The sequence below is a fragment of the Trachypithecus francoisi genome, unplaced genomic scaffold (assembly GCF_009764315.1).
Source record: "Trachypithecus francoisi isolate TF-2019V2 unplaced genomic scaffold, Tfra_2.0 Lachesis_group2, whole genome shotgun sequence".
Classification (NCBI taxonomy): domain Eukaryota; kingdom Metazoa; phylum Chordata; class Mammalia; order Primates; family Cercopithecidae; genus Trachypithecus; species Trachypithecus francoisi.
The window spans coordinates 70415649-70442559 of NW_022681465.1; the positions used below are offsets into that span (position 1 = coordinate 70415649).

Here is a 26911-nt window from a genome sequence, read left to right on the forward strand (position 1 = left end):
ATATATCCCCAAACCCATATCTGCATGGCTTGTGTAAGTTACTAAGTTACTATCTCTTTTTTTTTTTTTTTTTTTTTTTTTTTTTTTTGAGACGGAGTCTCGCTCTGCCACCCAGGCTGGAGTGCAGTGGCCGGATCTCAGCTCACTGCAAGCTCCGCCTCCCGGGTTTACGCCATTCTCCTGCCTCAGCCTCCCGAGTAGCTGGGACTACAGGCGCCCGCCACCTCGCCCGGCTAGTTTTTTGTATTTTTTTAAGTAGAGATGGGGTTTCACCGTGTTAGCCAGGATGGTCTCGATCTCCTGACCTCGTGATCCGCCCGTCTCGGCCTCCCAAAGTGCTGGGATTACAGGCTTGAGCCACCGCGCCCGGCCTAAGTTACTATCTCTTTAGAAAGGCCTACAAAGAGTGATTCAGACACTACATAGTTGGAAGATAGAATTCTTATCTGTCTCTGGAGGCTTCCCAAACCCTTCCAATTACACTGTATGGGGAGTTCTCTGCTCTTGTTATACTGGAATATGGCTCTGAAGTGAACCCCTGGTATGACCTAAACTGGCGAAGATACACTGTGATGTTGACCAGCTGGCGATGCAGAGAAAATCCATACCTCTTTTTTGACTACTGACTATGGCCCCTGGCTACCTCATTGCTTTCCCCGTTCTCACACAGGGTCATTGCTGTGGCACAAGACCCCCAGATTTCTACTGCCCAGTACTCAGCTTTATAACTTCAGAGAGACCATAGATTTGTGAGACTACAACTCTCCAATGTAAGAGTACAACTTTAAAAAGGTTACCAAGGGCTTTTGCTATCTAGCCCAGCAACAAAACAAAGCTCAGGCAACTCCTATTTCTGGATATGGAGGCCCCAAACAACCTAGAAAAGGAAGGATGAAGGATTGAGGTCAGTCCTGTTATCCTGGGCTTTCTCACCTTATTATTTGTTTTTTCTTTAATCTTGCAGGATTCCAGTGCCTTGTGTCCAAATGTTTTTCTTACTTTTGCACAACTTTGAGCTTGAGGTAGCTGCAAAATAGCAGGTCTAATAACATGTTTAGAATGTTTCACAGGACCTTAAAAGAATAGAATTAAAAGATAAATATATTTTTAGTGCAATATTCCTTTACTGCGTATTTTTAACTAATATAATTCTTATTTTCTAAAGTCATGTTTAAATGAGGGACTTGTGTTAATTAATCAAAGTCAAAATAAGCATTGAGTTCCCCAGCACTCACACCCTGCCTAGCTTTTGCCCAATAACTATTCATTTTGATCATGAAACCTGGCTTACTTGCATTATTTCTTCATGTTTTGTCACTCTGACCTAACTCCATGCCCCCGACACACACACATATAGGGAGATGAAAATATAGGTGGTAAAATATACAATTTCTGAGGTTCTTGAAATAGAAGCTACATACCTTGTTCAGCACTCTTTATATCAACATTACTTTGCACAAGAGTTGATATCATAAAAACATTGTTTTTCCTCACTGTAAGAAAAAATATTTAAAAATTTTTAAATACAGAAGAGTGTCAGATTTTACACTATTTGGGGCTTAACAACCCCGTTCTGAATTTACCAGCAGATGGCGCAATTGGCACTAACAGAGTACTAGGTAGTGCTCTCTGGAGCGCTGGCTCTGCTAAAAATGAGATTGCCGGCCAGGCGCGGTGGCTCACATCTGTAATCCTAGCACTTTGGGAGGCCAAGGCGGGTGGATCACCTGAGGTCAGGAGTTTGAGACCAGCCTGGCCAACATGGCAAAACCCAGTCTCTACTAAAAATACAAAAAAAAATTAGCCAGGCGTGGTGGCAAGTGCCTGTAAACCCAGCTACTCGTGAGGCTGAGGAAAGAGAATCACTGGAAACCAGAAGGTGGAGGTTGCAGTGAGCGAAAATCGTACTCCAGCCTGCGTGATGGGAGCGAGACTCCATCTCAAAGGAAAAAAACGGTGGGGGGTGGATTGCCAGATGCGTCCCGCTACATAGTTCTGTTTACTTTCAGAAATCGAAGTGAAAATTAGGTGGCTAGAGAAAAGGCAGCCTTTTTTAGATCTTTAAATAGTGTACTGTCAGATATTCTACAGACTATAAAATCTGAATTGGTAATGAACTCTTCAGCATTAATATATAGCTCTTACAGAATATTATAAAACTGTTACCAAAGTTTGCCCACACTTCCTGACTTTTTAATGAGTATACCTGAAGAAAGAAGTAAAGATGACAAATGTGCTAGGTTATTTTTCTACAAGCATGTTGGTGGGGTAAGGCTGTGGTGATGGCTCCAAGTATAGAATTTCTATACATTTCAAAGGGATCTCCTTTTGATTGCAAATTGCAGAAACAGCAACCTTTGGCATTTAATTAATGAAGATGAGAAAAGAATAATTGCTTCTTCAAAGTATTCTTTAAGGTGTTATAACATAAACGTTAGGGTAGAATCCCTTCTTTACTTCAGAGTTCAATTTAATGTTTTTTATTATCTTTATTACTGAACATCACCAAAAAATGAGCCATATTTTTCTCCTGCTGAACACCACTAACATTCTGCACAAGATAAAACAGAGTGATGCTTTCTTTTTGTGTGAGTGTTCAGTAAAAAATGAATTAAAGCAGGTGCGTAGATAATTTAAAGCCATTCCTTTGTTTTATGTGTAAATACCATAAAACAGAATACCTTTGCCTCTGGGATTAGGATTTCTATTTCTCTCTCTCTCTTTTTTTTTTTTTTTTCTTTGAGATAGAGTCTCCCTCTGTCATCCAGGCTGGAGTGCAGTGGTGTGACCTTGGCTCATTGCAACCTCTGCCTCCTCGGTTCAAGCAATTCTCTTGCCTCAATCCCCCATGCCCGGCTAATTTTTGTATTTTTAGTAGAGACCAGGTTTCGCCATGTTTGCCAGGCTGGTTTCGAACTCCTGGCCTGCAATGATCTGCCTGCCTTGGCCTGTCAAAGTGCTGATATTATAGGCATGAGCCACCACACCCGGCCAGGATCTCTATTTATCTTAATGTCTGAGCTTGTCAGTCAGATTAGAAGGGTTAGAGACACTAAAAAGTGTCTCTTCTGCATCTGAAAGGTACATGACTGTTGCTCAGTCATGCCTGCAGTTATTACTAAGAATATAGATTTATTCATTGAAAAACTCTGTAGTTCAGGCTGGGTGCGGGTGACTCAGGCCTGTAATCCCAGCACTTTGGGAGGCCGAGGTAGGCGGATCACAAGGTCAAGAAATCGAAACCATCCTGGCCAAAATGGTGAAACCCCATCTCTACTAAAAATACAAAAATTAGCTGGGCATGGTGACGTGCGCCTGTAGTCCCAACTACTCAGGAGGCTGAGGCAGGAGAATTGCTTGAACCCGGGAGGCGGAGGTTGCAGTGAGCCGAGACCGTGCCATTACACTCCAGCCTGGGCGACAGAGCCAGACTCTGTCTCAAAAAAAAAAGAAAAAGGAAAAAAGAAAAAACTCTGTAGTTCCTGGGTAGAGGGGGATCAATTCAAGTGAAGTGAATAGTTTGTACTTTTTCTTTCTTAGTGGCAAACTTAACGTGGAAAAGGCAATTGATTATTTAATAGAAATAAAAACATGAGAATAGAGATCATTTTAACGTGGAGAAAATGCCAACCATTTCAACTATTTTATTATGATACAATAGTTTTACTAAGCAAAACATAAATTTCAAGTAAAGAGGAGTAATGTTTTAATTAGTGGAAATTTTAATGGATTTATATGCTAAACTTAAAATATGAATTTAAAGCATAATTGCATGTTTTAAATACTATACATTATAAACTATGTAGATGAACAGTAAGAAGTAAAATAATGCAAATTGTTTTTACTTTTATAGGGCTGCCTTAAATAAAATAATGCTGTTATAAATGTGAAATCCTAAAAAAAATTAAGTTCAAACTTTCTACCCAAGGTAAAAGCATATACTCAGAATTTGTGAAGTTAGAATTCATAAGGTATTCTTCAATGCATACTTTGCTAAGGCCTCTATTTGATCTATTTCTAAGGTGTCAGCATCTTATGATAGCTAAGAAAGAAAAGTCATCATTAATAAGAATGATTTTGAAAGGTCAGAGTGTCAGGCTTGAAGTTCTAGAAACTCTTTATTACCTGACCCAGAATGGGGGAAGGTTGGGAGGTTAGTGATGGATGAAAATCTCATTTGCTTCTGAGACAAGGTTGATACTAAAAGCAGATTGCAAACTAAAGTCACTTAGAAAGTGGGTTTTTTGTTTTGTTTTCATTTGTAGTTTTGCTATTTTGGAAAAAATTTCTGTATCACTAATTTAGAAAAGTCTTTATTTTTATTAATGTAAATAAGGAGTACATCTGATGAGGATGATAAGTTAATTTCCATTCAATTCCATTCAACAGTAAATATAATATTTATTTTATGGTCACCATATGTAAGACACTATCAACCATGAAGATGACCTCAAGGAACTCACAGTGGAGGGGAAATATATACATAGATGCTGTATTACAAGGCGGAAGACATGGAGCTCATTATAAAAGGAATCACTGGAGTGCTTTCAGCATAGAAGAGAAGCAAACTAAGTTACTGATTTACTTGGAACACAGTGTATGATAAAATTATTTTCAAAGGATAGGCATCCATTTATTTAAATAGGTAGTTGCTTTCTTTTTTTTTTTTTTTTTTTAGAGGGAGTCTCATGCTGTCACCCCGCCTGGAGTGCCGTGGCACAATCTCGGCTCACTGCAACCTCCACCTCCCAGGTTCAAGAGATTCTCCTGCCTCAACTTCCCAAGTGGCTGGGACTACAGGCACCTGCCATCATGCCCAGCTAATTTTTTTTTTGTATTTTTAGTAGAGACAGGGTTTCACTGTGTTGGCCAGGCTGGTCTGAAACTCCTGACCTCGTGATCTGCCCACCTCGGCCTCCAAAAGTGCTGGGATTGCACATGTGAGCCACCGCACCCAGCCAATGGTTACTTTAAAAATGGCCTTCTCCCCTACTTACAAAGCTAATACGTGCTCAATGCAGAAACTTTGGGAATATAGCAAAATACAAAGGCATGGGGGACAGGGAGGAGACCAAATCACCTGCAAGTCCTCTACTTAAGATAACCACTGCTATCATTGTGGCTTATGTTCTTTTGGTATTTTTTCCAATGCTGATAAATGGAATGTTTAAATACTGACTCACTGTACCATTATATAGCTTGTTTTCACATAACAATATATTACAAACACTATTCAGTTGGTAAGCTTTTAACATTACTCTTTTGAAAAGTTTCTCAGTAATTTTGCATTCAGAATAAATATAACAGTGAATAGTCAACAGTCAAGGCTATACATACCTCCCTGGGACTGAGAATCTGTAATATGAAAAGTAAAAGATGAAGACCGTACACGCTTTCTTGAAAAACCGTTATATTCTGCAAGAAAAGCAATGGGAAGGCTAAAATTACTTGCAGTAACAAAGTATCCTCAACTCATGATAGGGTAGGATAAACAGAATTTTCTTTTGTCTACACAGATTATCATTTGGTAACACATTAACCCTTGAATCACTATTTTAAATATTGGGGTTAATAGGTTGCTGATTGATTATAAACCTATAGGCATATCATGCTAGTATGAAACAATTAGAAATGACTGGTGTCAGCAATAATTTGTATATGCATTTTGAGGTCTACAGAGAATGTTTTTGATAGGCTGAGGGGCAGGGAGTGGAGCACAGTGAATTTTAGTCACTAACATCAGTGTTCTCAGGGACCTATATATCATCTTTCAAAACAAAAGTGAATCTACTGGCATATTTAAAAAAAAGAAAAAACATTAACTTTCACACAATCTGTGCCACATGCCAAAATACTTGTGTCTGCTAATTTTGTTTGTGTGAAGATTGATTTTGGAATACAGGATGAAAATCATTACCTGGTTCTGCTGCTTCATACAGGGTGTCTTCTGCAGGTCTCTGAAAGGAAACAAAACCACTGAGGAGAGCTGAGTATTTGTATTATGTTGTAGGAGAGCCTTTGTATTATGTTGGTGCAAAAGTTACTGCAGTTTTGGCAATTAAAAGTAATGGCAAAAATCGCAATTAGTTTTGCACCAACCTAGTACATCAGATTTCCACCCTGCCACTTTACAGAATTCTCAGAAGCCAGGGCTAATTAGCCTGGCCAGGACAAAGCAGTTCACCTTCATTTGTTAGGCACATAGTCAAGAAAAACCGAAAGTCTAGTCCAGTAGTTTTGTAGTTCAATGACTGCAGATTCACTTGTGAAAGTTCGTTTAAAAATGTAGATTTTGAGGCACCTATTCTCAAGATTCTGAAGTGGTTGTTCTTGGGTGGGGCCCAGGAATTTGTTTTTTAAACAAAGGCTTGGAGGTTGAGTGTTTCTTTCGTTTAGTGTTTTTGTGAGTAGTAGGTTAAATTACCTGCATGGGTAAGAATGAATACCAAGAAATAAGGTAAAGTGAGAATCTAGTGGGGCTTTTTGTTTGTTTAGAGATGAGGTCTTGTTCTGTCACCCAGGCTTCAGTGCCAGCAGTGCAATCATAGCTCACTGCAACCTCTAACTCCTAGGCTCAAGCTATCCTCTAGTCTCAGGCTCCCAAGTAGCTAGGACTTACTACAGGCACATGCCACTATGCCTGACTAATTTCTTTTTATTTTTTTGTAGAGATGAGGTATTGCTTTATTGATCAGGCTGGCCTCAAACCACAGGTTTCAAACAGTCCTCCCACCGTGACCTAGCAATGTGCAGGGATAACAGGTGCAAGCCTTCACGCCCAGCAACTAATCTTACTGTTGGTCTTACAAAACGGATGATTTTAGTATGATGCCAAAAAAGCAGGCAGAGTTCAAAAGGTCCCTTTAAAATCAAATATCGTAGTTTAGAATTTATTTTTTTACCCGGTTTTAGGCTAGGTCAGTGGTGAGGACTCATATGAGGAGCTATAGCCCTCTCAATCTCTTTCAGCTCCTCCCCTTTTCAAGTTACTCCAAATAAAGATATTACTATAATGAAACAGTATGTTATCCATAGCTCCAAGACAAGGCCTCTGACTTCGCATTCCAGCCAAACTGATGTTTGTAAATCCTGACTATATCAATAATCTGGAGGCACTACTCCGCTAGTAAAGAACAGCATAAACCTAAGCAACAGTGATATCTTTCAGGATAACTAGCTTCCTGAAATACAATTATCTTTGTCAAAGTAAAATTAAACAAAGAAGTAGACAATCTTACCTTAAAAGTATGTTCTCCCTTTTCAAAAACAAATATTGGTTGAGCAATGACAGATTTTTCTGTGAAAAAAAAAAGAAAACAGGCAATAAATCAAAGCATACTCTGACATTTCTTACACCATCTAAAAATATTTGAAGACTTTTTTTGTTTTTTGTTTTCTCTGCATTTGGGTAAAAGCTAAGCTACTTTACATGGATACTATAAATTGCACATTTATAAATAATTTAACAGTTAATTACAGAAATAAATACTTGGGGGAAATGATAGCAGTATGTTTCCGTAAATAGGTAATCCCATTAAAAGAACATGCTTTAAGTGTTTAAGGAAAGCAAAATTATGTACCTTTAGAATCTCATCAGGGCATGGTGATTAACACCATTACTTTAAGAATAAAAAGTTTCAATGAGTGAAAAATCTAATCTGGGAGTAGTATTTCCACTTAGGTTAGATGTGGAGATATAAATGATATGCATGCATTGCATTACAACCTTAAAATATCCAGAAATAATTCATATTTCCTTCACTAGAGTAGTCATACACCAAACTTTATTTTTGATATTTAGATAAAAAATTAGTCTTACACAGTGTTATAAAGTAGGTAAAGTTTGTCTTCAACCTTGCCAGCCTTATTAATATTTTGTATTTTCTTATTTTAGATAAGACAATAGAAATTCATTCTAGGGTATGCATAAGTGTTAACACCTTTAAATATGAATGCTTCAGAATTCTTGAGAAATATTATGTGGCAGTTAAGAGCTTGGGCTCTGGAGTTAGTTTAGATAAGCATGTGTTCAAATATAAGTTCCATCACTAATTGACTAAATACTTTGGGAAATAATGTATCTTTACCTTACTTTCTTCATCTGAAAAAAAAATCGAGATTGTAGCAGTACTTACCTTATAGAGTTTATGTGAAGATTAAATGAGACTTTTAGATTTAAAATTTAACAAAACCAAACAAAAAAAGCCTTAAAGAAAGGATATCTGGCATTCCACCAATCCCCATTCTAAAACTCATAGCTATCATTGCTAAGTGATGACAACACATTCTGGATGAGACCAAGTAGGACCTCAGAACTTTTCTCATTATAGCAACCATTAGCAGTGTATTGTCTTGGCATGCACTGAGGTAATTTGCCATCCCTGAGCTGAGTAAATAAAGCTCTAGCTGACAAATTTCAAGAAATTACTAGACATATACAACGTTTAAATGCCAGAAAGGGATTCCCCATTTCATCACAATCTTTTAAGAGTGTCATAAAGTTTTCAAACACCCTTTGTGAATCTCCTAGAGCCATGTGAACTTGGATACCTCTTCCCAGTCCAGTGAAATAGACTGTTTAGTGGGTTTTTTTGTTTTTGTTTTTGTTTTTTTTTTGTGAGATGGAGTCTTGCTCTTGTTGCCCAGGCTGGAGTGTAATGGCTAATGGCACAATCTTGGCTCACTACAACCTCCACTTCCTGGATTGAAGCAATTCTCCTGCCTCAGCCTCCTGAGTAGCTGGGATTACAGGCATGTGTCACTACACCTAGCTAATTTTTTGTATTTTTAGTAGAGATGAGGTTTCACCATGTTGGCCACACTGGTCTCGACCTTCTGACCTCAGGTGATCCGCCCGCCTCAGCCTCCCAAAGTGCTGGGATTACAGGCGTGAGCCACCGCGCCTGGCCTTGTTTAGTTTTTTTATGCAAGCACTTACCATGCTGTCTTCACTTGGAGCCAAGTGATCCCCAGCAGAAAATCTTCACTAATATATTGGCATTGCCATTCATATGAAACTATAACGCAATTCTTTGTTGTTTTTCAAAATGAGCTCCTTTTCCAGAAATTACATTAGATTTAAGCAGTGAGATTTGCAGAGATTTTGAAAAGAAATAGTTTTTGTGAATGTGTAGTGGAGTACTTATGAATTAGAATAATAAATGGGGCTCTTCCAAACTGGGCTTAGGACAATCATCCCTAAACAGCATGACTTGACCTGAGCCTACACAAATAATGTATTGACTTTCCCTCTATCAAAACATACAGCTAAAAACGTGCAAAAGTGATCTTCAATGGCAGCATTAAAGAGGAAGTCACAAAGCATACTTGCAGCTTGGTGGGCATATGGCAAAGTAAAAAGGCCACTTTTGTCCGTTAATTCAACATATATTTATTGTGCATCTTTTTTATGCAAGCACTGTGCTGGAAGCTAGGGACACATGGTCTAACTGAAGGTGTGCTAGTGGCAGCACAGTCACCTTCCCTTCTTGACACTGCCCAGAACTTGGTTAGCAAAGAGATAACCTTCATACTTCTTCCCCCTAGGTTCTTTCCCCTTCTCCCAAACAATTCTCTTAGCTCCAAAGACTGAGTCAAAAGTAAGCATTTGTCAAGCCATTGGGTCTACAGCAGATTTGTTTACCTGACCTAGCAGGAAAATCTGAAAATAAAAACAGGGTCCTTAAAATTATATATTTAAAATGTAGCCTTTTTTCCTTTCTACTATAGCCATTAATCCTTTTATTCAACGAATATGTATTGAGCAATGACTATGTACAAGACATTTTGCATGGTATTGTGGGTGTTAAATTAAGTTTAGCCTAAAGCTACCTCCTTATAAATTCTGCCTAAAGATTTCTTTGTTCATAGTGAACTGGATGTGTAAACAGACTGGAACCTACTCCTCTACCAATCGCTGAGTTTTGGCCAATCACAGGAGGCCAACTCTTCAAATAAAGCAAAGCAAAAACCAGCTGTAACCAATCCAGCTGTTTCTGTACCTCACTTCCATTTTCTGCAGGTCACTTTCCTTTTTCTGTTTCCTTTTTCTGACCACATGGCAGCACTGGAGTCTCTCTCAACCCATTATGGTTTGGGGGCTGCCTGATTCACAAATTGTTCTTTGCTCAATTAAACTCTAATAAATTTAATTTGTCTAAACTTTCTCCTTTAACATGGATAAAGCAGTAAAGAAAACAGATGTAGTCCCTGCCTTTTATAGAGCTTACACTGAGGGGGAGAAACAGAACTAAGTAATTAATTACACAATTATTGAAGTTCAACCGGGGTAAGCATTATAAAAGGGAAGTACCAGGCTCTCAACAAGTAACCAACAAGAGAATCTTAGTTTTTGGGGTCAGGGTAAGGTTTCCAGGAGAGGTGATATTTAGGCAGACTTGTAGGATGAGTAGAAGTTATCCAGACAAACACTGAAGAAGGACATTCCAAGCAGAGGGTAAAGCAAGAGGAAAGTCTCTGAGGAAGGCTGGAGCTTGCCACATTTCAATAATGAAAGGAACCAGTGTAGCTGATACCCTAAGAAAACAGTGGGCAAGGGTTACAAAACAGGACTGGAGATGAGGCTGGAGCTTTGCAAGGCCTTGTAGGTTCTGCCAGGGAGTTCTGTTTTTATTCCAAGAAAAATGGGATGTCAAAGAGGGATTTTAAGCGGGGGAGTGATTTGCTCTGATAGGAATTTTTTCTTTTAAAGATCACCCCTCCTGCGGTGATGAAAGGGTATTGGGGGGAAGGGACTAAGGAAGAGGAAATGAGGAATCTAACTAAGAGGCTAGTCTAAGTTCTAGAAAAGAGCTGATGAGGCTGCTCTTTTCTTTCTTTAAAATCGTGCATCCATGACTTTCTTTTTAAAGAGAAATCGAATAATTAAAAGTTTAAAATACAGTCTTCTGTGGCAATGAAAGAAAATGAGGGGTTTAGAAAGAAATACTTTAAAACGTAAAGGTTAATTTTGCTGTTTTGCTTGTTTTGAGATTCATGTAGCATTTAATGAATCTCAATATTCAATGTTTTTTTTTTCTGAAATACTTCATTAAGAGAAGACATTCATTCACCTCACAAATATTGTATTGAGTACCTGTTACAAGAAAGAACACGAAGTACTATCTATTAATTCAATCTCAGTTCACTTGTAATTCTGCTCCACAAGGAGGGTACATTGTGGGTCAAGTGCTTTTATCCATCACCTGGTCTAAATTAATTATTTTAATCATTCTGTGGATTAAATATGGTTTCTGCCACTTACAGATGAAGAAACTAAGGCTTGGTTTAGTGCCTCACTAAATGCATACCATTAGTAAGTGGCAACACCTTTAATTAAATCTAGGCCTCCTGCCTCCAAAACCATTGATTTAACTTCAATGCATCATACTGATGTATTATCCTATATGGCTCTACTGGCACAAATTAGTCCCAAATGTATGATATGTGACATAATCCAGCACTATGCTAAGGAAAAATCAGTATGAAACAACAGGACTTTCAGCTTTGTCAAAGTTGATTGACCATACACGTGAACTTCAACTCCCTGATTAAATCAGAAATCACAAAATAATAAGGCTTTTTTTGTGTCAGGGAGGAAGAGGAAGCCACCACAAATACAAGGAAAAATGAAGATAAATAATAGCAACAAAATTTTGGAAGCTGGGAGGCAGAAAGATAAGTGGTAACTGACTTTGCAGCCTAATGGAGCCTAAACATAAAAATAAAGAAATAGTGTGATATGTGGAGATATGGAGGTTAATGCTGAAAGAAACAATGGTGAGAGTTGGATACGGTTGTCTCTGGGGATCAAGAAAAGGGAGAGCAAAGGAGGGCACAAGGCTGAGTCTCCTATTTTTCCAGAAAAGCCTCATAAAACCATTTGATTCCTTAAATCACATGAATATGTGTAACTTTGAAAATATAAAAACTAAATTAAAAAATAATCCCTTTTCTACCATAGTGTCAGACTCCCAGAAGTAGAGGACAAGCCCCATACTGCTTGCCAAAAATAGACTTCTTATTGAAGTATACTGCCCAGCAAGCATGCAGTACCTTGCTTCTTGAACTTAACTGTTCTTCACATTAAAATATGTGGAAATAAAGGTGTGAGTAAGACGGAGTCACTGAGTTCAGAAAGCAATCAAAACTTCCACAGAATAACTGAAGATCTGCTTTTTATGATGCCATCTAAACTTTTGAAAGACATTTGCTTTAGTCCTTGGCCTTCACCTTTACTCAAAACACTCATCTGAGTCTGTAGACAGGAATTCACTAGGAAGAAAATCCAGTACAGTGGTCCCTATTATCTGTGGCTTCAGCTACACATGGTCAACAGCAGTTCAGACATTTTGAGAGAACAACATAACATTACAGTATATTGTTAAAATTGTCCTAGACTATCATTCTTAATCTCTTGCTGTGCTTAATTTGAAAACTAAATTGTATCATAGGTATGTATAGGGGAAAAAAGGATTCAACTGAATACTATGTATATATTTAATAGCTTTGTCCTCCAGGATTTTAAGGTATTATACTATCACAGTCAATGTTTACAATAAACTTTATTTTTCTATTTTAATATGTACTATATACCCGCCCAATTTTGGGTGGGTTATAAGGTGGCCCTACCTTTTATTTCTGTATCTTTAAATGACACCTGGTCTCTGACAAATAAACCTATTTCAACTGGGAAAGTAACTGGAGGATTTTGTTGCTGGATCCTCTCAGAGGTGGGGATTTGAAAGGATCTACTGAGTCAAAAGAAAATGTCAAGATAGAGTAAGCTGCTGAGAATGGAGTACCTTTGGTTCCATTGTACTCCAGTGGGCATGGGGGACAGGCAGTTCCTAGAGGTCCCCAAGTTTCTGCTACACAGCTTCCCCAACCTAGATTTCAGTACACCTCTTCTTTCCACTTGGTAGTGTAGTAGAAGTGGAAACCTATCAGGGAAATTCAGCCCCCGATATTTCATGTAGTTTGTTTTCTATTTCCCTAAGTGTCAGCTGGTCTGAGAAATAAAGGGAAAGACTACAAAAGAGAGAAATTTTAAAGCTGGGTGTCTGAGGGAGACATCACATGTCGGCAGGTTCTGTGATGCTCCCTGAGCCGTAAAACCAGCAAGTTTTTATTAGCAGTTGTCAAAAGGGAGGGAATGTATGAATAGGGTGTGGGTCACAGAGATCACATGCTTCAAGGGTGACGAAAGATCACAAGGCAGAAGGTCAGGGCGAGATCACAAGGTCAGGGAGAAACTAGAATCATTAATAAACTTCCATGTCCAGCTGTGCATGCATTGTCATTGATAAACAAGGTTCAAGAGCAGAGAACCAGTCTGACTAGAATTTGCCAGGCTGGCGTTTCCTAATCCTAGCAAACCTGGGGGCACTGAAGGAGACTGAGGCGTGTTTCATCCCTATTTACATCTGCATAAGGCAGACACCCCCAGAGCGGCCATTCAGAGGCCTCTTCTGGGAATGCATTCTTTTCCCCAGGTGATATTTATCTTACCCGTTTTTGGTAATAAGAGAAATATGGCTCTGTTCTTCCCGGCCCACAGACTGTCAGACTTTAAAGTTATCTCCCTTGTTCCCTGAAAATCGCTGTTATCCTGTTCTTTTTTTTTTTTTTTTTTTTTGAGACGGAGTCTCGCCCTGTCGCCCAGGCTGGAGTGCAGTGGCCGGATCTCAGCTCACTGCAAGCTCCGCCTCCGGGTTTACGCCATTCTCCTGCCTCAGCCTCCTGAGTAGCTGGGACTACAGGCGCCCACCACCTCGCCCGGCTATTTTTTTTTTGTATTTTTTTAGTAGAGACGGGGTTTCACCATGTTAGCCAGGATGGTCTCGATCTCCTGACCTCGTGATCCGCCCGTCTCGGCCTCCCAAAGTGCTGGGATTACAGGCTTGAGCCACCGCGCCCGGCCTGTTATCCTGTTCTTAAGGTGCCCAGATTTCATATTGTTCAAATGCACATGCTTTACAACAATTTGTGCAGTTAACACAATCATCACAGGGTCCTGAGGCGACATTCATCCTCAGCTTACGAAGATGACAGGATTAAGAGATTAAAGTAAAGACAGTCATAGGAAATCACAAGAGTATGGATTGATGAAGTGATAAGTGTCCATGAAATCTTCACAATTTATGTTCTTCTGCCATGGCTTCAGCCAGTCCCTCCATTCGGGGTCCCTGACTTCCTGCAATAGAAACCAAGTTCTCCATGCTGGATAGAACCAGGCTACTCTAGCCGGGGCTAAAAAAGGTTGTGTAAACAATCTTGGCAGGAAAGAAAGTGGCAACAAACCCCTGCAGAGGGGCAGGCACTACCAAATAGGTCAGCTCTAATTGCTACCAGGACTGGAATTATCCACTTGAACTGTAGCCCTGGCAGTCCCTGCGTTTTCTTCTCCCCTTCTTCCTGGACCTTTCCACATGTCTCTTCCACATCCTCTTCTCTAGTTTCTGCTCCTTGTGCACTGTCTCACCCCAGTCTCCAGTACTTTCCTTATGTCCCTGTCTTCTCATCATTCTTCACCGTGTCTGGTTCTCTGGCTTGTCAAAGCATGGATTTTAGAGCTTGGAAGTTAGATGGTCCTAGAGCTGTGTTTTTAAATAAAGGACTTGAGCCTCAGCTTTTTCATCTCTCTCTCTCTCTCTCTCTCTCTCTATATATATATATATATATATATGTGTGTGTGTGTGTGTGTGTGTGCGCATATACATATGAGCTATTATGAGGATTTAAGCAATATATACATGCAAGAACACCTACAACTTCTTCTCTAACCTTTTGAAACAAAGCAGAGTATCTATGTGTATCTGTCTATTCATCCATCCTCCATGTATGCACACATCTCTCCATATATTCAGATGCAGACATCTATCTATCCACTCATATATAAACATGTAGCAATATGTCAGGATACAGGCTGCATAGGAGACACTGAATAAAAGTTAGATTCACTTCCCTCCTGCTCTGCTGTCCTATGTGATATGCACTCACTATATTAGTCTGTTCTCATACTGTAGATAAAGACACACCCAAGACTGAATAATTTGTAAAGAAATGGACTCACAGTTCCACGTGGCTGGGGAGGCCTCACAATCATGGTGGAAGGTGAGAAGCACGTCTTACATGCAGGCAGACAAGAGAGAATTGAGAGCCAAGCGAATGGGGTTTCCCTTTATAAAACCACCAGATCTCATGAGACTTATTCACTACCACAAGAACAGCTCACAAAGGAAATTGTCCCCATGATTCAATAATTTCCCACTGGGAACAACACGTGGGATTTATGGGAGCTACAATTCAAGAGGAGATTTGGGTAGGGACACAGCCAAACCATATACTCTCTGTTAGCTCTGGGGGAAATGCCTCATTCTTCCCCAAAAGTCTTTCTTTTTCTTTTCACTCGTTACCTTATGCTTACCCCTAGCTTGCTTCTCATTTCTCTCCTATCTTTTTTATTCTTTTTATTTTTTGATATCAGGAAGTTTCCAAATTCAGATGTGGCCCATAAATAGTCTTAGAGATCCTTGCTCCTCCAAGTATGGTCCAGATTAACCAGCAGCATTGACAGGGAGCTCATTAGAAATGCAGAATCTCAGTCTCCACCCCTACCCTACTAAGTCAGAAGCTACATTTTATAAGATCCCCAGGTGATTTGTAGACACGCTAATATTGATAAGCAGTCCTCTAGAGCACATTCAGATTTCTGTCAACTGAGATCAAATTTAGGAAAATGGCAGTAAAGATTCCTGGACTACTCTAGTAGTCACTAGTTAGAGTAGTAGAGTAGTGACTACTAACTAGTAATGACTAAACCTGTGGGATCTTCTGAGTATGCTCAGAATTAATGTGAAAATAATTACTATCCAAACCATATACTATAATTACTACAATTCAATGTAAGGTGAAGTCAAGGGCTACCCTAAGTACTTGCAAAGAAGTCTCTGTGGTAAAGGATATTGAAATATCAATATTGATATTGATATTAAAATTAGCCATTTGGATATTCTGCTTGAAGCAATTAATGATTTCTTCTCACATGCAAAAGTTCGCTTTCTGTTTTAATGATATGCCTAAGATCTAACTTCTTTACAAGGAGAAATTTTTTTGGAAAATGTCACTGGTTGAGATTATTGAATATTGATTAAAATGTTCATTGCTGCAAAGCAAAAATTTAAGCTGGAAGCATAAACTACATCAAAATCATTTGCCATAGCTCTAAAATTCCTCAAGAAGAATTTGAAACATCTGAAGTTTCAAATGTAAAAACTGACATTATCTGTAGAAAAAAAAATAGACAAATCATAGCAGGTGATCTCAATCTCTATATGGAACCCAAGGAAGAGGAGATACAGAAAGTCTGAATCACAATCTTGATTTTTTAAAAAAGAACAAACGAGAAACCAAACCTATATTGAAGTCTTTTAAGATAGTTTACAGAAGGGGCAAATTGTAGCCCCAGAAGAAGAAGGAACCTGTGCCAATTCACAAAGGAACCACAAGCATGAGACATTTTCTACTTGTTTCTACGTATTTCTAGCCATATGTGGGGGAAATCTGTAAAAAAAATTGTTTTAATGAAATAAACAATAAGCTACTAAAAGATTAAAAAGTCTGTCTTTACAGAAGGAAGTGGTAGGGCCACAGCCTGACATTATTAACTGTAATGGGACACTCTGGTTCTTTTCATGAGAACCAATTTGAAGGTAAAATAACTAGGCCTCTGGGGAAAATAGAGGCAATTTATACAGAAAGTTTCCAGGCTGATTCACAAAGCACTAAGTCAACTGGAGACACAAGATGAATGAATCCTGCTGAAATGATTGCAGCCCTGATCATACCTGTTGAAGATGTAACCAATTTTGTGTTCAGATCTTTATACCAGACGTATATGAAGTAAAAGAGTAGGAACCCTTACCCCTTTTGATCTAACTGCAGTTTTAACTGTACTTGTTCTTAACTGCTTTAAAGTTTTTATCAGAAATGAAGTTATAAACTGCCAACTCTAGGAAATCTAGCATTTCTTAGTTTATATTCATTTATGACAAACACACACTAGAGAAAGAAGAATCAACATGTAAAAAAAATAAGGAAAGTTATTCCTCTTTTCTCATCAATACCAAGCTGGTAAAGAAAGCAGTTATTTTCAGAATGGAAATCATTTCACAAGAAGAAATTGGAGAAGATGAGAAAACTCTCTGACAATATGACCAATTACAACCATTATTACCCAGAGCTTTGTCTAATCCATCTTATTTTCTGAACACATCTGATTCTCATGCTGATAATCTTCAAGGAAACCATTCATCTTAAGTTCCAAAGACTCTCAACTCCCTCCTCCACTGATTTGTACATTGGTCTAGATCTAGACACCGAACAATTTTGAAAAATCAAGACAGAGAGATAAGAAAATATCTAATGTGAACAAGAGGCAAGAAGACTCATAGGTTGTATCCAACACAGACCTGCTACCCTTCTGAAAGTAGAACTAAACCCTTGAAAACTCTTGTGTTGAATGTACTTCTCACCCCAAACGTAACTCCAAACTGTGCTGCTTCATTTATAATCCAGCCACATGTGGTAGTGGGCCATAGCCAGTGACTTAATTTCATTTGCATTTAAGAAACTGGGGATCTACAGCAGCAATAATTCAATTGAAAAAAAGTTCTCATTTTTTAAAGTTGTTTACTTCATTAACGTCTTTATGAAGAAGTTCACAGAGTCCTAAAAACAGAATTTTCGTTAAATCGTTTCATATAGAACATCAGGCAAATCACCCTATCAATCAAATACAGTGATGACTGAAGAAACTGAATTTATATGTATATTTTGAAAATGTTTTGTAATTGATCCCCAAAGATAATGATCATCACGTGCAGTGAGCTGTTTATTTGGGGGTGATCACGGACTAGAATGGTTTTATAAGGACTTTCTTTGTTTGTTAATAGATCTTTTTCAATGGCTGTCACAGCATGCTCCATTATATTTTACTATTGTTTTAGTGTCAGAATATTAATCTTTGAATTATTATTTTTTCTCTCTTCTTAAAGATAATAGCTACTATATGAAATGCATATACCCGTCATGACTAGTCTTTATTCTTTTGCCTTTTGTTTTTTTTTTTTTTTTTTTTTTTTGAGGCGGAGTCTCGCTCTGTCGCCCGGACTGGAGTGCAGTGGCCGGATCTCAGCTCACTGCAAGCTCCGTCTCCCGGGTTTCCGCCATTCTCCTGCCTCAGCCTCCTGAGTAGCTGGGACTACAGGCGCCCGCCACCTCGCCCGGCTAGTTTTCGTATTTTTAGTAGAGACGGGGTTTCACCGTGTTAGCCAGGATGGTCTCGATCTCCTGACCTTGTGATCCGCCCGTCTCGGCCTCCCAAAGTGCTGGGATTACAGGCTTGAGCCACCGCGCCCGGCCTTTCTTTTGCCTTTTGAAATGTTTAACTTAATATGACTTTAAGGAGTACTGTGACAAGTTAGATCTGGCTGATTACCAAGGATGCTTCTTTTATGCACTGGTGTAATATATAAATTTACATTTGTGCCATACTTTATAAGACATATTTAAATATATTAATATTTGGTAAATAAAAGAATGACTACTAGGAACTAGAGGTATGGTTTTAAAAACCTGAGCTTTGGGGAAAAACAGACTGGATTAAAATTTTGTCTCTTCTAGTTACTGTGTGAGCTGGAGAACGTCATTTGACCCTGAGAGCCCAGGTTTTCTCACCTGTGAAATGGGGATCATTAGACCTACCCTTATAGAGTTGTAATGATTCAGCAAGGTCAGGTATGTAAAACACTCAGCACAGTGCCTGCCTCATAAGAAATGCTCAGTAAACTGTGATGTTATTACATGATATGATCCTCAAGAAGTTAGTTATTGAACCCTTTTGCTCATGAGAGAACTAAGGCTCTAAAATTACAGGACCTGTCTCAGGTCACACAGAAAATTCTTAGATATCTGAGACTATAACACATGAGAGCTGACTCCAAATCTTCTCTAAGTTAGCTTCCTTCCTGGCTTCCATTGTGAGTTAAATGACTATTTTACAGCTTCTTCTTTTCTGAAAGGTGACATGCCTGGGCTATGATGGCTCTTTCCTGCCTTCCATGGTTCTGTATAAACCTGGTTGGGACATGATCCTATATTGTGTGAGTCTTCCTGCACTTCAGTTTTGCCGTCTATAAAACGCTGCAAGATGCTTCTGTTATTCTTGCCATTATTTGTGCATATTTTGACTCTAAAGAGATTTGATCAAAGATGTCTGCAGGCAAATGGCATAGTGATCCTAGCAATGTAAAATCTCCATGTAAGTATTGCTTTTCGGCCACTGGCAGCAATAACTCAGAAGAATGTGTTACTTTTGACAGGGCACACCCATTTCTGCATAATTTGAAGGTGTTACTTTGTCTATAAATAAGACTATTGTGTCCTTTTGTGATAAAGTTACTTGTAATCTTTACTTGAATATGCTTATTAGCAGCAAATGTGGGACTTCTGGATTGATAATGACAGAAAGAACTGTTTGCTCTTTCTCTACGCTACTCCATTATTTAGGCCCAAGGGCACAGAAAGTTGCAGAATGTGTCCTAGGATGTGCTTGGTCAACCTGATACCATTTGGAAATACATATTTAATTTGACAGCATTTGTAAATCACATGTTTTTCACTCAGAATAACTCGCAGTGTGAAAATGCTTCCATATGTTAAAAATGGGTCTCTCTGCTTTGCTGAGGGAATGGGGGAACAAAGTCTAGGTTTCAAGGGATGTTGAAAATATACATTGAGCAGGCACATGCGCAAGTCTAAAATGGTATCATCTTAAAGTTAATTTTAAATAATAATTAGTAGATTTTTCATTACTGCTAACATTAAAGAGGTACTTTTGACACAAAATATCATATCCGTAAGAACTAAATAACTCTTCAAAAAGACTGCTAATAAGTTAATACAGCTGAAATATAGCTTCATATATTGAGTCCAGATAAATTTAAACTCTTCCCCTTTGGTGAAGAAACATACTATTTTTAAATTTCTTCATGGATTCCAAGGACACAAGCCGGATGGAGAAGCTTGATTCCAGCTTCTTCCAATTCTAAAACTCTTTTCTTTAAACTTAGTCCTCTTTGTCTTGAGCCTTTGAGCACATAGAAGAAAAAGCTCCTTGTTTCTCCATTTCCACAGGAATAAGTGGATTTTATTCCACGAAAAACAAGTCTTTGGCAGTCTAGTCAGGAAGAAGGAGCTGAGCTGTCATCCAAAGCCCGACCAACCCAGGAGGGGACTGGTCCCCATTCTCCTCTAGGGAGCCCCCAGGAGACCTGTCGTTCCTCTTCTCCTTGCATTTGAGGGCTGAACTGCCCTCCTGGCCCTCAGGCATAGAAAGGTAGCAGGAATAACATGATGCCCGTGGCAGATGGTTCTGCAGGGATATATATTATTGCACCATATCAGAACTAGTTTGGAGGAAGTAAAGGCCAGGTAGTAATTTGTACACTGACCAGAAACATTTTATTCACCAGGCTAATAAAAATTAGCAGAGAAAAGTTTTACTTTTAAAATGTATATGACTTGAAAAATTCCCAGGAAAACTGAAAACAATCCTTTTAATTTATGTTTTCCTGAGGATACCTGGCTAGCTCAGTTGGCTCACTACAACCTCTGCCTCCTGAGTTCAAGTAATTCTCATGCCTCAGCTTCCTGAGTAGCTGGGATTACAGGCATGTGCCACCAGGCCTGGCTAATTTTTGTATTTTTAGTAGAGATGGGATTTTACCATGTTGTCCAGGCTGGTCTTGAACTCTTGACCTCAGGTGATCTGCCCGCCTCGGCTTTCCAAAGTGCTTGGGATTACAGGCATGAGCCACCACGCCCAGCACATTAATTTAACCTTACTCAGTTTTTAAAACGAAAAACGTTAAAAACACACACACACACACAAAACTTTAATCCATATTTGAAAATGAAGCTTTTAAAACAAAAGTTTGTCTTGTTAAATAAACAGAACCTCATAATCTGTGGTTCTGGTACGTGTCTTGCCTATATAAAATACAAATACACACACACACACACACACACATCTTTATCTGTCACTTTACGTCTCTGCAGACAAGTAAAGTTTAATACAATCATAGACCAAAATAATCCATTTTCAGCATTCACAGACTTCTCACTTTACTCTTATTCTTTCGATAGCAATATCCTTCCTTTTATTAGAACAATTCCTTAAACAGGTCATTATAAAAGTCTGAAATATGGTTTTTACATCTAGATGAAGCCCCGCTCCAGACAGATGACCATATTATTGAGCTGTAGTTGCTGCAAGTCTGAGAGTTTCTCTGAATCTGATGAGGGAAAGGATTTTGAATCTCATTAGCATTGAGTTCTTTCAGGACCTGAAGCCCATCCTGCCATGATACAGGTCATACTTAAAAATCTCTTCTTTATCTCTCCTGTTTGAGTATATAGGTTGGGTTCCCTCTCCTCACTTCATTTATTTTTTGAGATGGAGTTTCACTGTTGTTGCCCAGGCTGGGGTGCAATGGCACGATCTCGGCTCACCACAACCTCTGCCTCCGGATTCAAGTGATTCTCCTGCCTCAGCCTCCCAAGTAGGTCACTTCCCATTTTAACCCCTGTTCTCCTTCCGAATCAACTCACAGACATATATTTTATGTTCTTTTGATGTGGCTTTAGTTAGTATCAAATACCTTCACACCAGCATCCCTTGCTAAAAGTCTAGACCTTATTCCTATGACCTTTTGTTTATTGCCATCCACAGGGTGTGAGGTATGTGATCATTGGGTAGAAGGAATGCAGCTTTTTAGTGAATACAGGTATTTACTGCATTTTAAATCCTGCCTTTTGAATATTTTGCTAGGTTTGCCAACAGACTTCATTAAAAAGCAACTCCAGTGTGAAACTTACCTTCCCTAAATGTTGATTAAAATTTTAAGTCAAGTTAATGATTTAATGTAATAGTTGAGCCACCACTTGAAATAAAGTCCCAGTTTAAATAAAAAGTGAATTATAATAATGACTATTATTTAACCCCTTTTTAATTTGAGGTTTTGCCTACTGCCTCTTTATTTTGTCAAAAACCCAAACTGCTCTCCAAGGTTGTGTCAGTCCAGTTCCAAAAATGGTACATTGCTATCTTTCACACTTCATGCAGTGTGGGACATAGGGGCTATGCAGCTATTTAAAGTTAAGCAAAAACTGCTAGCCTAATCAGTAAGCCACTTGCTCTGAGCTGCTAGGAGTGCACTGGTACATCTGCATTTTTACAACTGTTTCTTTTTCAGTCCAATATATCCTTTTGGGAGACAGTTGGATGTAGTTGGTAATTCATATATAAATTAACCAGTGATTTAATAGCAACCTATTCTAAACAACTGAACCACAAATTGAGTTCAAAGGCCAGCCATCATCCAAGCCCTTCTCGGGTACTTAGCTGAACATATATTTTATACCAGCTTAAGAGGCAGTGAGCATGAGTGAAAGCAGTCTCTGGAGTCCGGATCTTGGATTGGGAGCTTGGCTGAAGACCCCAGCTGTGAGACTTCCTGGGACTTTCACAAAGAAGTCAGCTAATACATCAAAAGTACTGAAAAACAGTTTCTGGCATGTAACAAGCACTTCATAAATGTGATTTGTTTGTAAGTGACATGTTAGCACTGTGGTATGGTCTAGGGTATGAATCCATTTTTCTGCTCTCAAATAACTTGTACAACGCAGCCGAGGCAGCATTACGACAGAAGAATAATTCATGGCAAATCTGAGTATCTCAGTTTTGAAAGTGATTTTGTAGGTCCCCTAATGGAACTTATCATCTAAAGTGTCTAGAGCATCCTCAGTAGATGGCCTTCCATAACAAAGAGTATCAATGAGAGTTCAAATATTTGCTCTTGCCAGATCTTACTTCATGTGTGGAGCACACTAGTGTACAGGCTACATGTGTGCCAGGATCTTGGCCCTTCATCCCACAGGGTCAGCCTCCTGAATTTACCTCAAAGTGCTGTATCATTTTTAACATATGCCTTATTGTGTAAAAGTGTAGAGAAGTGCTGCTTCTTGTTGTCACAGTTGTAATTGACTTTAGAAGACACCAGCAAAGATAGCATTATTTGTATGTGAATGTTAGATTAAATTATACCACCTGAAGTGGTATCTATTGACCTAGTGGGGAATTTGTACCTCAGGTGTGGTTGCTAGCACCAGGAAACCCACATCCATAGGCTTCTCATTACAAAGTTGTCATCTTTCCATCTCAATAAATATTCGAGCCTTTGAGATTTAGCATCATCAACATTAATTTTCATTGGTGAAATTAATGGCATTCAAGACCTTGGATTACCTGAAATATTTTAAGGACGCTTGCTAGTCTTACACAACCTGGACAGAAGAATCTGGCAAGACCTGTAGCCTGTACTTTTTAGAACGGAGCCCAAAGCTTTATATTGAAAGGCCCCAGTGTCCATTAATGAGCAGGATCATTCTTGGTTACTGGCTGACTGCACAGAATACTGCCTGGAGAATGTTGTTTTGTCTGAGCAAACCTTTTAGGCAGGATGTAATCAGATTACCTAAGGAACAAAAAGTTCGGGACATCATATGCAGTCTTTTATGCTTGTTTGCTAATTAATGTTTGCTTAGTAAATATCTGTTTGCTAAATTCTTTCAAATTGAAAGAATTTCTTTATTTTAACATGGTATTGAGGTTGGGAGGAATAGCTTACTTTTACTGCATCCCGCTCCCCAAAAGAACCTGAAAGATGTAAATGATCAAATTAAGTCAAGTTGGCATGTAATATTTCCCATTTCTCTCACAATCAAAACCAAAGAGCTTACCAGGGCAGACATGACTATCTAACTGCTCTTTCCTCTCGTGTCTCCCTTATCTCTCAATCACTTCCTAACACTCACTTAAGTTAACTTGATTATATTGGCCTCCTTTTGCCCTCCAACACAGTCGTCCTTAAAGTGTGATCGCTGCAACTGCAGCAATGATGGCATTTCTCTGAGAACTTGTTAGAAATGAAAATTCTTGACTCCTTCCCTCCACTCCCCTCAGAACTTCTGAATCAGAAAATCAGAGTGGGACCCAGCAATTATGTTTTAATAAGCTCTCCAGGTGATTCTGCAGGTGATGCTAAAGTTTGAGAATCACTAACCTAGATAACTGTGATATTATTTTTGCTGTAACTGAAATGAGTCAATAACCATGACAGAACAAATGTAGGCCAAGTGTAATTTCTAAAACTCGGAGTCTTTGTACTTACTCTTTATTCTACCTGGACTGTTCTTCCACCAGATGTGGCATGACCCACTCCCTCATCTCTTACAGGTCTTTACTCAAATTCACCTTCTTAATGAGGTCTTCCCTGAGCACCCTGCTTAAATCAGACCTCCATTATGACACTCTATTCTGGCTGCTTAATTTTTTTCCATAATTCCTATCTTCATTATTATCATTTATACCGTTGATCCCCAACCTCTTTGGCCCAAGGGACTGGAAGACAATTTTTCCAAAGATAGTGGGAAGGTGGGCGGGGATGTTTTAGGGATGAAACTGCCCCGCCTCAGATCATCAGACATTAGATTCTCACAAAGAGCACACAACCTAGATCACTCACATGCACAGTTCACAATAGGGTTCGTGCTCCAGTGAGACTGCAATGTGTATTGATCTGACAGGAGGCAGAGCTCAGGTGGTACTGCTCGCTCACACCCTGCTTACTTCCTGCTGTGTGACCCGGTTTCTAACAGGCCATGGACCCCTGTTTGCACTATATATTTTGCTCATTTATCTTCTTTATTGTTTGCCTTTCTGCCTCTCAGAAAATAAGCTCCTTGTGGGCAGGATTTTTTGTTTGCTTTGTTCACTAGAGTCTAGAACAGTGCCTGATAAATGGCAGCCACTAAGTATTTGTTAAATAAAATAAATGAAGTGCTATATAACTGCAAACAAGATGAAGTACAAATGGGGTGAAAAAATATTCATGAAGTAGTCCATTTTAGGTGTTTATTAAAGGATAACTGATGAGTCAGTCATGGCTTTAAAACAATAACAACACTGAATTCTAAAGAAAATTAAGATAAATCATTGGTTCTAAAGGATATTCAATAATGGAAAGACAGATAACTTGACAAAAAGAGTTAGTGTCTCGCCCTAGGTATTAGATAGTTCTTTTTATTATATCTCAATTTATCCTTTGCTAATTTCATTGATTAGCTAATTTTTGCTATGTTATTAATAGAGAATTTCTAAGCTTTAGGAATAAAAGCAACAATAAAATACCACTATTATTAAACCTGACTAAGGTTATACTAACATTTTCTCTCGAAAGTGTGATATTTCCTGAGCTGTGGGTACTCTACCAGCAAGACACAGTTATGTTCTTGGGCAAATTATTCAAATTCATTGAGATATTTCAGTCTCTTCACTATTCTATGGAATTACTAGTAGAGGCCTAGAGGAAAATTTGGAGTCTGAGGCCTCCTAGGCAGTCTCACATTTTGGAAAATGAGGCCTAAATTACATAGAATAAAATGCACAGATGAATTTTTGACAAATGTATGTGCTCAGGTAACCAAAACCCTATCAAGATATAAAACATTTTTATTGCCCTAGTGTGTTCTTTGTGTCCTGTTCCAGTTCTCCTCTCTGGGCAACAACTGTTCTGCTGTCTATCACCATGGCCTAATTTTGCCTGTAGAAGTAAGTACTCTTTTGTGTCTGCCATATTTTCACTCACTATAACATTTCTGAGATTCACCTACATGATTACATGTATCAGTATTCATTTCTTTTTACTACTAAGTAGTATTCCAGTGTGTTAATATACCACAATTTGCTCACCAGCTTACTTGCTTATAAACAGTTTTGAGTTATTCACATTCTGGAGCTCATATGAATAAAATCTGCTACAAACATTCTTGTGCAAGGCTTTCGTGGTTATATTTTTATTTTTCTTGGAACTGTTATGGAACACCTAAATATGGAACTGTTGGATCACAGGGTACTTGTGGGTTTAATTATATAAGAAATTGCCAAATCGTTTTCCAAAGTGGTTTTAACCACTTCCCAGCAATGAGTGAGTTCTGGTTGTTTCACATCCTCTCCAAGCATCATGTTATCAGCATTTAAAATTTTAGCCATTCTAGTGGATGTGAAGTGACAGTTCATGGTGGTTTTATTTTGGATTTCCCTGATAACTGACAGCATTGAACATCTTTTGATGTGCTTTTGGCCATTTGTATACTTTCTTTTTGAAGTGTTTGCCAGATCATTTGCCCATTTTTTAACCAAATTGTTTATCATGAATTGTAAGAGTTTTTAACATATTCTGATTGAAAGTTCTTTTTCAAATATATATTTGACATTTTTCTCCCAGTCTTTTCTTTTCTTAGTGGTATCTTTTGAAGAACAGATATGTTTAATATTGATAGTCTAACTTATCTATTTTTTATGGTCAGTGCTTTTTTGTCTGTCTAAAAAGCTGCCTTTTTGACGGTGAAGGTATTTTCCTACATTTCTTCTAGAAGCTTTATACATTTAGCTTTTGTATTTCAGTCATATTCTATCTGAAACTAATTTTCGTGTGAGGTAGGTATTGTGGTTCATTTTCAGAAATATTTTTCACCATTTGTTCCAGGATTCTTACAGAGAAAACTATCCCTTCTCCCTTTGAATTATCTTGATACCTTTGTCAAAAACCAATTGACAATGTACTAATAGATCAATTTCTGGACTTTATATTCTGTTCCAATAATAGATTTTTCTATCCTTACACTGATATTATATCATCTTGATTTATTATAACCTGAAATCCAAAAGTGTAGTTGTCAACTTTGTTGTCTTTTTCAAGATTGACTTAGTTATTCTAGGTCCTTAACA

General features: G+C 38.5%; 1 protein-coding gene across 3 annotated transcripts in view; it reads right to left on the bottom strand.

Annotated features, from left to right (window-relative positions):
• RANBP3L (RAN binding protein 3 like) overlaps positions 1–26911 on the bottom strand; it is a 51498-nt gene that overhangs the window by 15688 nt on the left and 8899 nt on the right. For 2 of the 3 annotated variants that reach the window (XM_033179365.1, XM_033179366.1), the window contains 5 exons: positions 7239–7297; positions 5918–5957; positions 5338–5415; positions 1422–1493; positions 934–1073 (listed from right to left, as the gene is read on the bottom strand). In XM_033179365.1, coding sequence (XP_033035256.1) covers positions 934–1073; positions 1422–1493; positions 5338–5415; positions 5918–5957; positions 7239–7297 — 389 coding nt within the window. Of the gene's footprint in view, positions 1–933; positions 1074–1421; positions 1494–4125; positions 4201–5337; positions 5416–5917; positions 5958–7238; positions 7298–26911 lie in introns of all 3 variants that reach the window. The other variant, XM_033179367.1, reaches the window with a different exon arrangement.